Source organism: Lepidochelys kempii, chromosome 3 (assembly GCF_965140265.1).
Source record: "Lepidochelys kempii isolate rLepKem1 chromosome 3, rLepKem1.hap2, whole genome shotgun sequence".
NCBI lineage: Eukaryota > Metazoa > Chordata > Testudines > Cheloniidae > Lepidochelys > Lepidochelys kempii.
Genome location: NC_133258.1, coordinates 31,401,768 through 31,416,418, shown reverse-complemented (window position 1 = coordinate 31,416,418; position 14,651 = coordinate 31,401,768). Strand labels below are relative to the sequence as shown.

The 14,651-nt window shown below is 43.7% G+C and overlaps 1 protein-coding gene across 3 annotated transcripts in view; it reads left to right on the top strand.

Annotated features, from left to right (window-relative positions):
- The window catches only part of ASAP2 (ArfGAP with SH3 domain, ankyrin repeat and PH domain 2), a 168,161-nt gene that overhangs the window by 102,286 nt on the left and 51,224 nt on the right, over positions 1-14,651 (top strand). For all 3 annotated transcript variants that reach the window (XM_073336056.1, XM_073336057.1, XM_073336058.1), the window contains 2 exons: positions 544-647; positions 759-828. In XM_073336056.1, coding sequence (XP_073192157.1) covers positions 544-647; positions 759-828 — 174 coding nt within the window. The remainder of the gene's footprint in view (positions 1-543; positions 648-758; positions 829-14,651) is intronic.

Genomic DNA, 14,651 nt, shown 5'->3' with positions numbered 1-14,651 from the left:
AATGTGGAACAGACTCCACGGGGGAACCTTTTTTCTCCTGTGAGCTTTTCCATGAGAAGGTGCAGTTGGGCCTACAGATAACCGTGTTCTTTGATGGTTTACACACAAGAATTTTTGCATAGGTTGGAAAGCCTGTTGTTTGATTATGATTTAGATTAAAAGGAACCTAAGTGGTGGTGCTGAAGCCAAATAAAAAATAAGTAAGAAGTCACCTGCAGAGAGCTTTCTACGGAGTTGGGAATGTGCACATTGACAGCCTGGGGTTGTGCAACACATGCTGTTGCCTTACCAATCTGGTAGGGAATCCACTGAAAAGTTAATGCAGCTGAAGCCTGAGGCTAAGGTTGCATTCTTTTTTCAGTGGAATCCCTTCTGCGCTGTGGCAGAAATGGGTAGTGATACTGGCTGCTTTTTAAACTCCCTTTGTTCCATCTGGCAGGAAAAATGAACCCTCTCATGCTGTTCTAATTTGGGCAAAAGTATTTACTTCATTTGGACTGTCTTCGATTAGCAAACTTTCATGCTTTTTTTCCTGTCCTTTAGGATTCTCAAATCCGTCAGAGTACAGCTTACAGTTTACATCAGCCTCAGGGAAACAAAGAGCATGGCACTGAAAGAAATGGTAGTCTATATAAGAAAAGTGATGGGTATGTACCATTAGACAATTACTGGAAAAAAACTGCAGTCCTGTGATCCTATGTAATTTTAATACTAATTATACATAAACTTGAGTCACTTTGTTTTTTTTTTAAAACCAGAATCAGAAAAGTATGGCAGAAAAGGAAATGCTCAGTTAAAAATGGTTTCCTTACAATTTCCCATGGTACAGTAAGTATTTGTTTACAGTATTTTATGCATGTATTTGGTTGCTAATACAAGACAAACTATGTTGTTGTATAGTTATAGTTTGGAATTTGTTAGATTCCTCATGCAGCGTCTTGAATTAGATGGCCCTATCTTTTTATGGCAGCCTTGCAAAATTGCCATGAGAATTTAAGAACCCAACTACAAACTCTTATCATTTACCCTTTATTATGCTGATTGCTGATAATGAAACAACATGTATTTTACTTTCCTGTTTTTTTGTTCTTGGGTAAATGGGCAAGTAGAATTTTGCAAGGGTGCTGTAAATATACAGTGAAAAGGCATATTGAGGATCACTTTTTAGATTATCCAGTATATCTCTTATAATCAATATTGTTGTTTTGAAAGGATAAATGCTTCTTAGGGTTGATGTATCTTTGTTTCAAATTTGATTATGATCTCAATTTCTAGCTATTCATAAAAATGAACCATCTCCCAGAAAATTTAGCTCTTAGATATGCTTGTCTTTATTAAATATGCAAGTTGTAAGTACTTTTTCTCCTAAAATAATGTTCAATAATAGCTATAAACTTGTGGATGACAGGAGAGGTCTCGGAAGCCTGGAGAAGGGATAACGTAGTGCCTGTCTTTAAAAAGGTGGGGAAAGGAGGAGCCGGAGAACAATACCAGTCAGCCTGACTTTGATACCTGGAAAACTGCTAGAACAATGTATAAAACATTGAATTTGCGAATACCTGGAGGCTGAAGGGATAATCACTAGCAGCCAGCATGGATTTACCAAGAACAAATCATGCCAAACCAGCTTGATTTCCTTCTTTGACAGGGTAGCTGATTTGGTGGATAGGGGGAATGTGGTGGTGGACATAATATACCTGGACTTCAGCAAGGCTTTTGACACAGTCCAACATGACATTCTGCTAAGTAAGCTGGAGAAGCATGGGCTCCATAGAACTATCGTTAAGTGGGTACATAATTGATTGAACAACCGTAAACAAAGAGTAACTATAAATGGAATGATGTTGGATTAGAGGGAGGTCTCAAGTGGGGATCCGCTGTTATGACTTGGATGTAGGTACAGAGAGCATACTGATCGAGTTTGCAGAATACGCAAAGCTAGGGGGACTTGCCAATATTTTGGAGGATAGAGCTAAAATTCAGAGGGATTTTGATAAATTGGAGAACCTGGCTATAGACAAAAAAATGAAATTCAGCAAAGAAAAATATAAGGTGCTACACTTAGCGAAGAAAAACCAAAACAAATACAGAATGGGGGAAAACTGGCTTGGAGGCAGTACTGCTGAGAAGGATCTGGGAGTTGTGATAGATCACAACCCCAACATGAGCCAGCAATGCAATTCTGTTGTGGCCAAAAAAAAAAAGGAAAAGCAATTTTAGGTTGCATTAATAGAGGCATAGCATGCAAGTCTCGGGAGGTGATAGTACCACTCTACTTGGCGCTGGTTAGGGTTCAGCTGAAGTACTGTGTCCAGTTTTGGTCACCAGTGTATAGAAAGGATGTAGAGAAACTGGAAAGGATCCAGAGGTAAGTGACAGATGATCAATGGGATGGAATGCAAGCCATCTGAGCAAAGGCTGAAGGAACTGGGTATGTTTAGTTTGGAAAAGAGGAGATTGGTAGCAGTCTTCAGATAATGAAAGGTAACCATAAAAAAGATGGAGAAAAGTTGTTCTCTTTTTTGTCACAAAGGGCAGGATAAAAGGCAGTGGGTTCAAACTACAGCATAGCAGATTTAGATTAAATCTCAGGAAAAACTTCTTAATTGTAAGAACAGTAGGACAATGGAACAGACTGCCTCGGGAGGTTGTGAAGCTTCTTCACTGGAGGTTTTCAACAGGAGCCTGTGTAGCCTCTGTCTTGAATGGTTTAGACATGACAAATCCTGCATTTTGGCAAGGGGTTAGACTAGATGACACTTGTGGTCCCTTCTAACCCTATGATTCCATTGTTCAGGGATCTCCATTCTTTTTAGTCATGTGGCTTTGCATGGATTTAAGTGGGGCGTGCTTTCTAAGCTTTTCTCAGTTTCAGAAGCAACCATCTTGAGGCAGTAGCTGATGCCATGATATGACTCTGTATACTTTATACGTTATTGCTTGTCAGGTGTTCTCTGACAGTGATGGAGGATCTTTCGCTCTATCAATCATTTACCTGTAAGAGTAAATATTTTCTTGTGTGATGGGGTGTGTGTATGCGCACGGATACATATGCACAGACTTTCATTGATAATAATCTAGTACATTTAGGACAATCTGAAGTCTCAGGAAATTAGCAATCATACAGGCAGGTTGCAAGATAACGATTTACTAATTCAATGCTGAAGAAGAACAGAGACATCTCTCTTGTATTATATCAGCAACTGGAGATTGTCTGGTGACACCTTCCTGATTGCAATGTTTGCCTGATTGCAACATGCAGGGATGAAAAACCCAATGACAGAAACAGATTGAGCCTAGCAATTTGAGTGGTTCTTGGATCAAACAGTTATGAATGAGACCTTTCTGTTTTCAAGAAACTTGAAGTTGATTTGTGTACAAAAAACCTAAGCCGGAACCTGCCAGACTTTTGCAAAAGAAAACAAAGGGAGATGCTTTAGTAATGAATGCTTTTTTCCTTTATTTTTGTAGATTGTTAAAGTAACTTTGCCTTCTCTAGCAACACAGTTAATAGCCAAAAGAGATAGTGGGTTCATGTTTCCCATGGCTGACTCAGGATTAACAACTGATTTTGTTTCATTCTGTTTGAGATGGCAATAAGTCATCCCAGCAGACATCCAGATTTGCCAGTTCTACCCTTAGAACCTAGAAATCCCTTCAGTCCCTAACAGCATGCCTCTTAAAGTGGAAGAGAAGATTTAATAGTTTGGCTCTCAGGCCCTTCTTATTGCTATAGCAATGTACTAAATGATAAAATCAGCTAATTAATGATAGCTTAGTTAATGGCCTTCTGCTCTTGCCCCATTTAAAAATTATTTACATAGTTTCTACATGAACCAACCTAGAATTCTTCAGTGTTATGTGAGAGACCTGGATGTTTCATTCCAGAAATCACCCTTTTTGCTGCCTGAGTCTGCCAAGGGTTAAAGTGTCGTGAATACAATTTATTCCTTTAAGGGATAGGGAGAGAAGGCTATAGTTGTCTAAGTGGCAGCATTAATTAATGCTGAAGGAGTGGGAGTTTTCAACTTTCATCTTATTGAATGATGAATTGGATTGGATTAATTAGCTGTCAGGAGGGTACAATAGTAACCTTATGTCATAACCATACAGCTAAGGGTAGCCTAGAATTCTTCCTTATCTGTAAGGGGTTAAGAAGCTCAAATAACCTGGTTGGCACCTGTCCAAAAAGACCAATGGGGAAAGAAGATACTTTCAAATCTGGGGGGGGAGGACTTTGTTTGTGCATTCTCTGGGGAAAGCAGAGAAGCATCGGGTCAAAAAACTCCTTCTCCTATAAACCATCCTGTACAAGTCTCTGATACTACAAAAAAAGTAAGTAAATAAGGCAAGGCACGTTAGATTACCTTTTGTTTTCAACTTGTGAATTTTCCCTTTGCTAGAGGGAGGTTTATCCCAGTTTTCTGTAACTTTAAAGTTTTGCCTACAGAGGAATCCTCTGTGTTTTGAATCTGATTACCCTGTAAAGTATTTACCATCCTGATTTTACAGAGGTGATTCTTTTACCTTTTCTTTAAATAAAATTCTTCTTTTAAGAACCTGATTGATTTTCCATTGTTCTTAAATTCCAGGGGTTTGGGTTTGTGTTCATCTGTACCAATTGGTGAGGATATATTCTCAAGCCTTCCCCAGGAAAGGGGGTGTAGGACTTGGGGGAATAGGACTCTGAGTGGTCCTTTCCCTGGATCTTTGTCTAAATCACTTGGTGGTGGCAGCACACTGTTCAAGGACAAGGCGGAATTTGTGCCTTGGGAAAGTTTTTAACCTAAGCTGGTAAAAATAAGCATAGGGGGTCTTTCATGCAGGTACCCACATCTGTACCCCAGAGTTCAGAGTGGGGAAGGAAACCTGACACCTTAAAATATCTGAGGAGAGAAGCAGATACTATGAAGAGGTTCCGAAATCCCAAACTAGTGCTATTACTGTACAGTTACACATGAAATCCAGGCAGCTACTTGTGTTCTAACCAGAATGTCATCCAACTCTCCTCAGAGTAGATTTAGATAACATGATTGAAACACCAACAGGTGGTTGAATCTTGTCTAAACCAAAGTTACCATTATTGTTGCAGTGGTGGAGGTGAGCTGGTGGTAGTAACTGTAAGAAACTTAGACAAACCATTTTGTGGTGTGAAAGGTCCGTGATATGAGGCATCAGATTAGTTAGAAATCACTTTTAGGCGCTGAAATGGTGGGTGTGCACTTAAATGATAATATGGTTTTGGTATCAATATTAATGTTGATTTATTCAGTGGAATGGACTAATCTCAATTTAAAGATGCTTTGAGATGTTAGTGTTTCCAAAATTAGGATGCTCGCATCTTGAAGTGTTTAAAAAGTAGTTGCAGCTACTTTTCTAGATACCCAAATGCTGATAGAAAGGATAGGGAGAGGACTCCCAACTGGGTATAAAGACCAGAAGAGGCCAGGCCCAGATATCTTCAAACTAAGTTGGAAAATCTGTGCAGAAGACATCTACGACTTCAGGTTTCGCATCCCACCGGAAATGAGATTAATCCTCAATATGCTTTATGTTCTGAGTCCAATACATATCTTGTGATTCCAACACATTTTGGAATATTTTAAAGTACTTCTTAATTTTAAATTGTTGGTAAATATAGCAAGCTATATAACTAGCATGGTATAAAATAGTTCTGGCTGGTGACTTAGACATCAAAACATAGAACATTTAGCAAACTAGTTTCTCTATTTCAAGCTTCCATTCCAGTTAGTCATCTTGTTGGGAGAGAGTTTGTTACATCAAAATGTTTAACAAGCCAAAATCAAGAAATGTTAATGTTATGAACATTATGGAGAGAGTGCCAAGAAAATAGACCCAAGTTCATGTTTGCAAGAAGTTATTGTGTTGCTTAATTCTAGCTTGAAAGAATGTTTGTCTCTAGTAAACTAAAATAATGAAAATTGAAATCACTGTGTAATATATAAGTTTTCATTGCCTTCCAAACAAAAATCCCTTCAGAAATGAGGGGAATTCAGCCTGCTTATTTGTTTGCATCCAAAACTTCTCTGCGTACAGTTTGCTTTACCTGGTCCTGTAAGCATTCTGTAGCTTCATTGTCCCAAAACACATACGACTTTCCATTGTGCGAGGCTCTCAGGTTTATTGAATAGAAGAGTGCAGATTCTACCCCTTCTTTTTAATATATATTACTCTTCATGGATACCAGGCTTGTGTAGAGGAACTTAAATCTGGAAAGAAAATAATTCTCTGAAAACTCTTATTTTCCTTGTTCTTGTGCTCCTTTCACTATTTTATTTTTATCCCTCCTCAGCTCCGATGATGTCAGTATCACTTTTCTGTCAGCTCCATCATTTTATTTATTTTATTGCAAGAGAATGTATATGCTCTTTCTCTATTGATTTGTTCTTCCTCCTTGTTTAAGTGTATTATTGTCACCAATCAGTTTTCAAGAAGTCAAGTGAGGTCTACTTTTTTAGGGATTCTCATGTAATCCAGTAACCTAACGCTATTTCTCCTTTGCGTGACAGTCCTTGTTGTATTCCACTGGGGGTTATGCATGCGCACCATGCATCTGGAGCCAAAGCATTTGAAAGTAGTGTCCATTGGTCCACGCATGTGCCCTGGCTCACTTTGTGATTCTGCCCAAGGGAATGACCGGGAAAACCGAGAAGTCTGCTGCTTGCCAGGGGCTAAGATTCGTGCTGTGACGGAGAGACTGCCGAGACTCATCAAGCCCTCGGATCGCTACCCCTTCCTGCTTCTCCACGTGGGCACCAATGATACTGCCAAGAATGACCTTGAGCGGATCACTGCGGACTATGTGGCTCTAGGAAGAAGAATAAAGGAGTTGGAGGCGCAAGTGGTGTTCTCGTCCATCCTCCCTGTGGAAGGAAAAGGCCTAGGTAGGGAGCGTCGAATCGTGGAAGTCAACGAATGGCTACGCAGGTGGTGTCGGAGAGAAGGCTTTGGTTTCTTTGACCATGGGATGGTGTTCCATGAAGGAGGAGTGCTGGGCAGAGACGGGCTCCATCTTACGAAGAGAGGGAAGAGCATCTTTGCCAGCAGGCTGGCTAACCTAGTGAGGAGGGCTTTAAACTAGGTTCACCGGGGGAAGGAGACCAAAGCCCTGAGGTAAGTGGGAAAGCGGGATACCGGGAGGAAGCACAGGCAGGAATGTCTGTGAGGGGAGGGCTCCTGCCTCATACTGGCAATGAGGGGCGATCAACAGGTTATCTCAAGTGCTTATATACAAATGCACAAAGCCTTGGAAACAAGCAGGGAGAACTGGAGGTCCTGGTGATGTCAAGGAACTATGACGTGATCGGAATAACAGAGACTTGGTGGGATAACTCATATGACTGGAGTACTGTCATGGATGGTTATAAACTGTTCAGGAAGGACAGGCAGGGCAGAAAAGGTCGGGGAGTAGCACTCTATGTAAGGGAGCAGTATGACTGCTCAGAGCTCCGGTACGAAACTGCAGAAAAACCTGAGTGTCTCTGGATTAAGTTTAGAAGTGTGTGCAACAAGAGTGATGTAGTGGTGGGAGTCTGCTATAGACCACCGGACCAGGGGGATGAGGTAGATGAGGCTTTCTTCCGGCAGCTCACGGAAGCTACTAGATCGCATGCCCTGATTCTCATGGGTGACTTTAATTTTCCTGATATCTGCTGGGAGAGCAATACAGCGGTGCATAGACAATCCAGGAAGTTTTTGGAAAGCGTAGGGGACAATTTCCTGGCGCAAGTGCTAGAGGAGCCAACTAGGGGGGGCGCTTTTCTTGACCTGCTGCTCACAAACCGGGTAGAATTAGTGGGGGAAGCAAAAGTGGATGGGAATCTGGGAGGCAGTGACCATGAGTTGGTTGAGTTCAGGATCCTGACGCAGGGAAGAAAGGTAAGCAGCAGGATACGGACCCTGGACTTCAGGAAAGCAGACTTCGACTCCCTCAGGGAACGGATGGGTAGGATCCCCTGGGGGACTAACATGAAGGGGAAAGGAGTCCAGGAGAGCTGGCTGTATTTCAAGGAATCCCTGTTGAGGTTACAGGGACAAACCATCCCGATGAGTCGAAAGATTAGTAAATATGGCAGGCGACCAGCTTGGCTTAATGGTGAAATCCTAGCGGATCTTAAACATAAAAAAGAAGCTTACAAGAAGTGGAAGGTTGGACATATGACCAGGGAAGAGTATAAAAATATTGCTCGGGCATGTAGGAATGATATCAGGAGGGCCAAATTGCACCTGGAGCTGCAGCTAGCCAGAGATGTCAAGAGTAACAAGAAGGGTTTCTTCAGGTATGTTGGCAACAAGAAGAAAGCCAAGGAATGTGTGGGCCCCTTACTGAATGAGGGAGGCAACCTAGTGACAGAGGATGTGGAAAAAGCTAATGTACTCAATGCTTTTTTTGCCTCTGTTTTCACTAACAAGGTCAGCTCCCAGACTGCTGCGCTGGGCATCACAAAATGGGGAAGAGATGGCCAGCCCTCTGTGGACATAGAGGTGGTTAGGGACTATTTAGAAAAGCTGGATGTGCACAAGTCCATGGGGCCGGACGAGTTGCATCCGAGAGTGCTGAAGGAATTGGCGGCTGTGATTGCAGAGCCATTGGCCATTATCTTTGAAAACTCGTGGCGAACCGGGGAAGTCCCGGATGACTGGAAAAAGGCTAATGTAGTGCCAATCTTTAAAAAAGGGAAGAAGGAGGATCCTGGGAACTACAGGCCAGTCAGACTCACCTCAGTCCCTGGAAAAATCATGGAGCAGGTCCTCAAAGAATCAATCCTGAAGCACTTGCATGAGAGGAAAGTGATCAGGAACAGCCAGCATGGATTCACCAAGGGAAGGTCATGCCTGACTAATCTAATCGCCTTTTATGATGAGATTACTGGTTCTGTGGATGAAGGGAAAGCAGTGGATGTATTGTTTCTTGACTTTAGCAAAGCTTTTGACACGGTCTCCCACAGTATTCTTGTCAGCAAGTTAAGGAAGTATGGGCTGGATGAATGCACTATAAGGTGGGTAGAAAGCTGGCTAGATTGTTGGGCTCAAAGGGTAGTGATCAATGGCTCCATGTCTGGCTGGCAGCCGGTATCAAGTGGAGTGCCCCAAGGGTCGGTCCTGGGGCCGGTTTTGTTCAATATCTTCATAAATGATCTGGAGGATGGTGTGGATTGCACTCTCAGCAAATTTGCGGATGATACTAAACTAGGAGGAGTGGTAGATACGCTGGAGGGCAGGGATAGGATACAGAAGGACCTAGACAAATTGGAGGATTGGGCCAAAAGAAATCTGATGAGGTTCAATAAGGATAAGTGCAGGGTCCTGCACTTAGGACGGAAGAACCCAATGCACAGCTGCAGACTAGGGGCCGAATGGCTAGGCAGCAGTTCTGCGGAAAAGGACCTAGGGGTGACAGTGGACGAGAAGCTGGATATGAGTCAGCAGTGTGCCCTTGTTGCCAAGAAGGCCAATGGCATTTTGGGATGTATAAGTAGGGGCATAGCGAGCAGATCGAGGGACGTGATCGTTCCCCTCTATTCGACATTGGTGAGGCCTCATCTGGAGTACTGTGTCCAGTTTTGGGCCCCACACTTCAAGAAGGATGTGGATAAATTGGAGAGAGTCCAGCGAAGGGCAACAAAAATGATTAGGGGACTGGAACACATGAGTTATGGGGAGAGGCTGAGGGAGCTGGGATTGTTTAGCCTGCAGAAGAGAAGAATGAGGGGGGATTTGATAGCTGCTTTCAACTACCTGAAAGGGGGTTCCAAAGAGGATGGCTCTAGACTGTTCACAATGGTAGCAGATGACAGAACGAGGAGTAATGGTCTCAAGTTGCAGTGGGGGAGGTTTAGATTGGATATTAGGAAAAACTTTTTCACTAAGAGGGTGGTGAAACACTGGAATGCGTTACCTAGGGAGGTGGTAGAATCTCCTTCCTTAGAGGTTTTTAAGGTCAGGCTTGACAAAGCCCTGGCTGGGATGATTTAACTGGGAATTGGTCCTGCTTCGAGCAGGGGTTTGGACTAGATGACCTTCTGGGGTCCCTTCCAACCCTGATATTCTATGATTCTATGATTCTATGATCTGGTCTTCCGAATGTGGGCTTCTGCCTACACAGTCCTTATTGCAGCTTGTTTTGGAGTCCCTTCTACTCTTGAAACAAGGTCTGGCCCATTCTTCAATCAAGGTCCATCTGGCGGCCTGGTCAATTATTTTGCACAGAGTGGAAATTCGTTTCCTCAAAGGCCTGGAGAGGGAGTTCCCTCAGATAAAGGAACCAATTCCTCCTTGGGACTTAAACCTTGTCCCGTCAAAGTTGATGGGCCTGCTCTTTGAGCTGCTAGTAACATGCTCACTGTTGCACTTCTTCCGAAGGTGGCCTTTTTAGTGGCCATCACTTTGGCTAGAAGAGTTTTGGAGATCCGAGCCCTCACTTTCGAACCCGCATGTACAATCTTCTTCAAGGATAAAGTGCAGTTACGCTCAATTCCAAAGTTCCTCCCATAAGTGGTTTCACAGTTCCACTGCAGCCAATCAATGTTTCTACCATGATTCTATCGTAAGCCACATGCAGATAGGGAAAAACAATGTTTGCACGGATGTTAGAAGGGCCCTGAAGGACCAAATCATTTGGCAGATCGACTCAGCTGTTCATAGCAGTAGCTGAGAGAATGAAGGGGCTCCCCATCTCTGCTCAGAGGATTTTGTCTTGGATCACTTTGTGTATCTCAGCATGTTACAACCTTGCAGGGGTCCCTCTTCCACCTAACCTGACTGCTCACTCCACAAGATCGCAGGCCTGTTAGGCCGCTTTCCTTGCTCAAGTTCCTATTTAGGATGTCTACAGGGTAGCAACCTGGTCCTCCGTGCACACGTTCTCGGTGCACTATGCCATTACCCAACAAGCCAGAGATGATGATGGTAAGAAGAAACTGAAGAGGTGTTGGCTTGGCAGGGCCCCTTATACCAGCGCTATGAGCAGGCGGCACCTGGGGGTGCTAGACATGATATGATGGATACCACTAAGGGAAAAATGCTGGCAACTGTGCCCGTGGCATGCAAACATCTGCGTTTTTTTTTCTCACCCCACTCCCAACTCACTGGTGGTTCTGTTCGCTTCTGAAAGAGCTAGACAGTAACATCTTTGGTCTACTTCTGCTGATAAAGAGAGCAAACTCCTGGATCTGCTGGAAAGAAAAGTCTTATCATCATCCAGTCTCCAGTTCAGGATAGCCAATTACCAGGCGCTAATAGCTAAATACAATTTCCTGAACTATGCCAAGTTTGAGAAGTTTTTTGACAGCCTTCCACAGCAGGACAGAGCTCGTTTTCTGATAGATGAAGGCAAACTCATAGCCAGCACCACTCCCCAATCTGTAATTGATGCTGCTGATATTTCCTCTAGAGCTGTATCTACTGCCATTATCCACAGGGAATCACGGCTCCATGCATCAGGGTTGCCTAAGGAGGTCCAGAATACCATTGAGGACCTCCCCTTTGATGAATCACACCTCTTCAACCAGAAGACAGATGAGTCCCTCCATACCATGAAGGATTCCAGGGCTACTCTCCATTTGTTTGGTATATACACACTTCCCCGTAAAAGGAAGTTTCACTGCCCGTCGGTCTAGATCTAGACATATGGCTCAGCAGTTTCTCTATCAGAGACCCTATGGGCCACTACATAAGACGCAGAGGGTTCAAAAATCCTGCTTCCCTATACTCTCTGCAACAGGCTCTGCATATCATTCTCAGCCTCCGGCTCTACATTTTTTTTTATGGGAACTCAGGAGCCACGAAACACTAAGCCTAACACTTCATGAATCCCACGCAACATGTGTGGGTTGGCTAGCCCTCTTATTGCACTCCAGGTGTTGAAAAACAATGGACAAATGGGTGCTGAATGTCATTCATTCTGGCTATATGATGGAGTTTGCATCCCTACCTCCTCCAAAAAAACCCTCTTTGCCCACTTCAGGGACCACTGACATGAGAGTATTTTCAAACAAGAGGTGAACTCCTTACTGCAGCGAGGAGCAATAGAATACAACACTCCTCAGTACCAAGGGAGAAGGTTTTACTTGACTTACTTCCTAGTACCCAAAAAGAAGGGCGGTTGGAGACCAATCCTTGACCTCCACCATCTCAACCACTTCATTCACAAACTCAGATTTTGCATAGTCACATTGGCAGCTATAATCCCATCTTTAGGAAAGAGCATGTGATTTACAGCTCTTGATATGAAGGATGCTTACTTTCACATAGACATTCATCCTGTCCACAGACGCTTCCTCAGGTTCATGGTGAGTTCCGACTATTTTCAGTTCAGAGTACTCCTTTTCAGAATAGACTCTCCCCAGAGTCTTTACCAAGATATTCTCGGTAGTAGCAGCCCATGTGAGACATCGTGGTCTCATTGTCTTCCCCTGCCTCAGCAATTAGCACCAAGTCCCACCAGGAAGTCTGTGTATCAACTCACTGGGAGTCAGCATAAACACGGAAAAATGTGTCGTCCCCCTCCGTCCCCGCCAAATCTTTGGATTTCATCAGGGAAAACTTTAATTCTGTCACTGCAAGAGAGTACCTGCCCAGGACAGGTTCCAGGCCATGAACAAATCACAAACAACGCTGAAATACAGGTCAATCATGTCTGTCTCTCCTAGGTCATATGGCCTCTTGCACCTACGTCACCCCATTTTCAAGACTCCACCTTTGTTGCCTTCAGACGTGGCTGTAGTCAGAGTCATTTCTCCTTTGCTGTGGCTGACAAATCCTTATCAGGTATGCGTGGGTGTCCCCTTTCACCCTTCCTCTCCAGACAGGACCATTATTACAGGTGCATCCCTATGAGATTGGGGAGACCACATGAACAGCCAAACCGCACAAGATACCTGGATGTTTCGAGAGTTCAGGATGCACATCAGTATTCTGGAGTTGTGTGCACTCCAGAAGGCATGTGAGTCCTTTCTTCCATTCATCTACACTTAGCATGTCCTTATAAATGTCAGACAACATAATGATTGTCTTCTACATCAGCAAGCTGGGTGGAGTGAGATCCACCACCCTGTGTGCAGAAGCAGTCAGCCTCTGGAATTGGTGCATCAGCAGTCAAATTACCCTGTCGGCAGCCTACCTTCCAGGACAGCAAAATCTGCTTGCAGATTCCCATAGCAGACATTTTACAGTCAACCATGAGTGAGAGGTCCACGGCTTGGTAGTGTGCGATATTTTCACTCTATGGGGAACCCCAACCACAGATCTGTTCGCCTCTCAAGAAAACAGAAAATACACCACATATTGCTCCGGAGGAGCCCTTGGTCACCACTCCCAGGGTGATGCTCTGTTTCTTCCTTGGTCAAACCACTTCAATTATGCTTTCGCTCTACCTACTGCTCCTGCCATGAGTTCTATGCAAAATCTGTCAGGACAGAGAAGGGGTCATCCTGATCCTGGGCCCTTCTGGCTCAGACAATTTTGGTTTCCCAACCTCCTAGGCATGTCATCTCAACCACCAATCATCCTCCCGACATTTCTCGAGCCCCTGACCCAGTGGAATGGCAAGATGAGGCAACCCGATCCGTGTCCACTCCACCTTGGGTCTTGGCATTTGGATGGACATCATTCTTAGAACGTTCATGCTCCACAGCCATACGAGACATCCTCTCTAATAGTAAAAAGGACTCTACTAGAAAATGTAACCTAATTAAATGAAAGTACTTTTCTTCTTGGGCCCATCAAAATGGCATTCTCCCAGAAATTGCAGGTATTCCTCTCATCTTATACTATATCCTATCTTTGAGGACATCGGGTTTGTCCATTAGCTCCTTCCGAGGAGCTGCGATCAGTGCATATCATCCATTTTCTTGGGACTGCTCGATCTTCGCATATCCACAGACAAATAGATTCTGGAAAGATTAATAAGAACTTTCCCACCTATTCAGAAGCTTACTCCCCAGTGGGAACTAAACACTGTTCTTTCAGTACTCACATGTCCCCACTTTGAACCTTTAGTTTCTTGCTTCATGTGTCTCCTTTTCATGAAGGTTTTCTTCATGAAAGGGTTGCTAGAAGGGTTGGTGAATTTGGAACAATGATGGCAGATCCTCTGTATGCTATATTCCATAAGAATATGGTTTCTTTGCGTCTACCCCCCAAATTCACCTCAGAGTCTTTTCGGAATTTCACCTTAACCAATCGATTCACTTTTCTGTGTTTTTCCCAAAACTGCATTCTTTTTACCTGCAGAGAAAAAAATCAGTTGGGAAGTCCCTGAGACTATTCATTGTTATAGCAGCGTCAGAGGGCATGTCATCTCCACCCAGAGAATTTCCAAATGAATCTCTGGCTGCATTCCATTCTATCAGCTATCGAACCTCCCTCACCCCCACTATCCCCCATGGGGTAAGAGCTCATTCCACGAGAGTGTAAGCAACAACTGTGGCATCTCTTCAGGAGGTACTGCTCCTGGACATCTGTAAAGCAGCCACACATCTGTAAAGCAGCTCTGTTCACATATTTCTCTGATGCTGTATGCATGCATAACCCACGGTGGAATGCAGATAGGGACCACACATCTTGAAGAACCTCCAGTTACAAGTAAATAACGTCCTCATACTAGCTTGGTTTTACAAAAATTTCAGTTA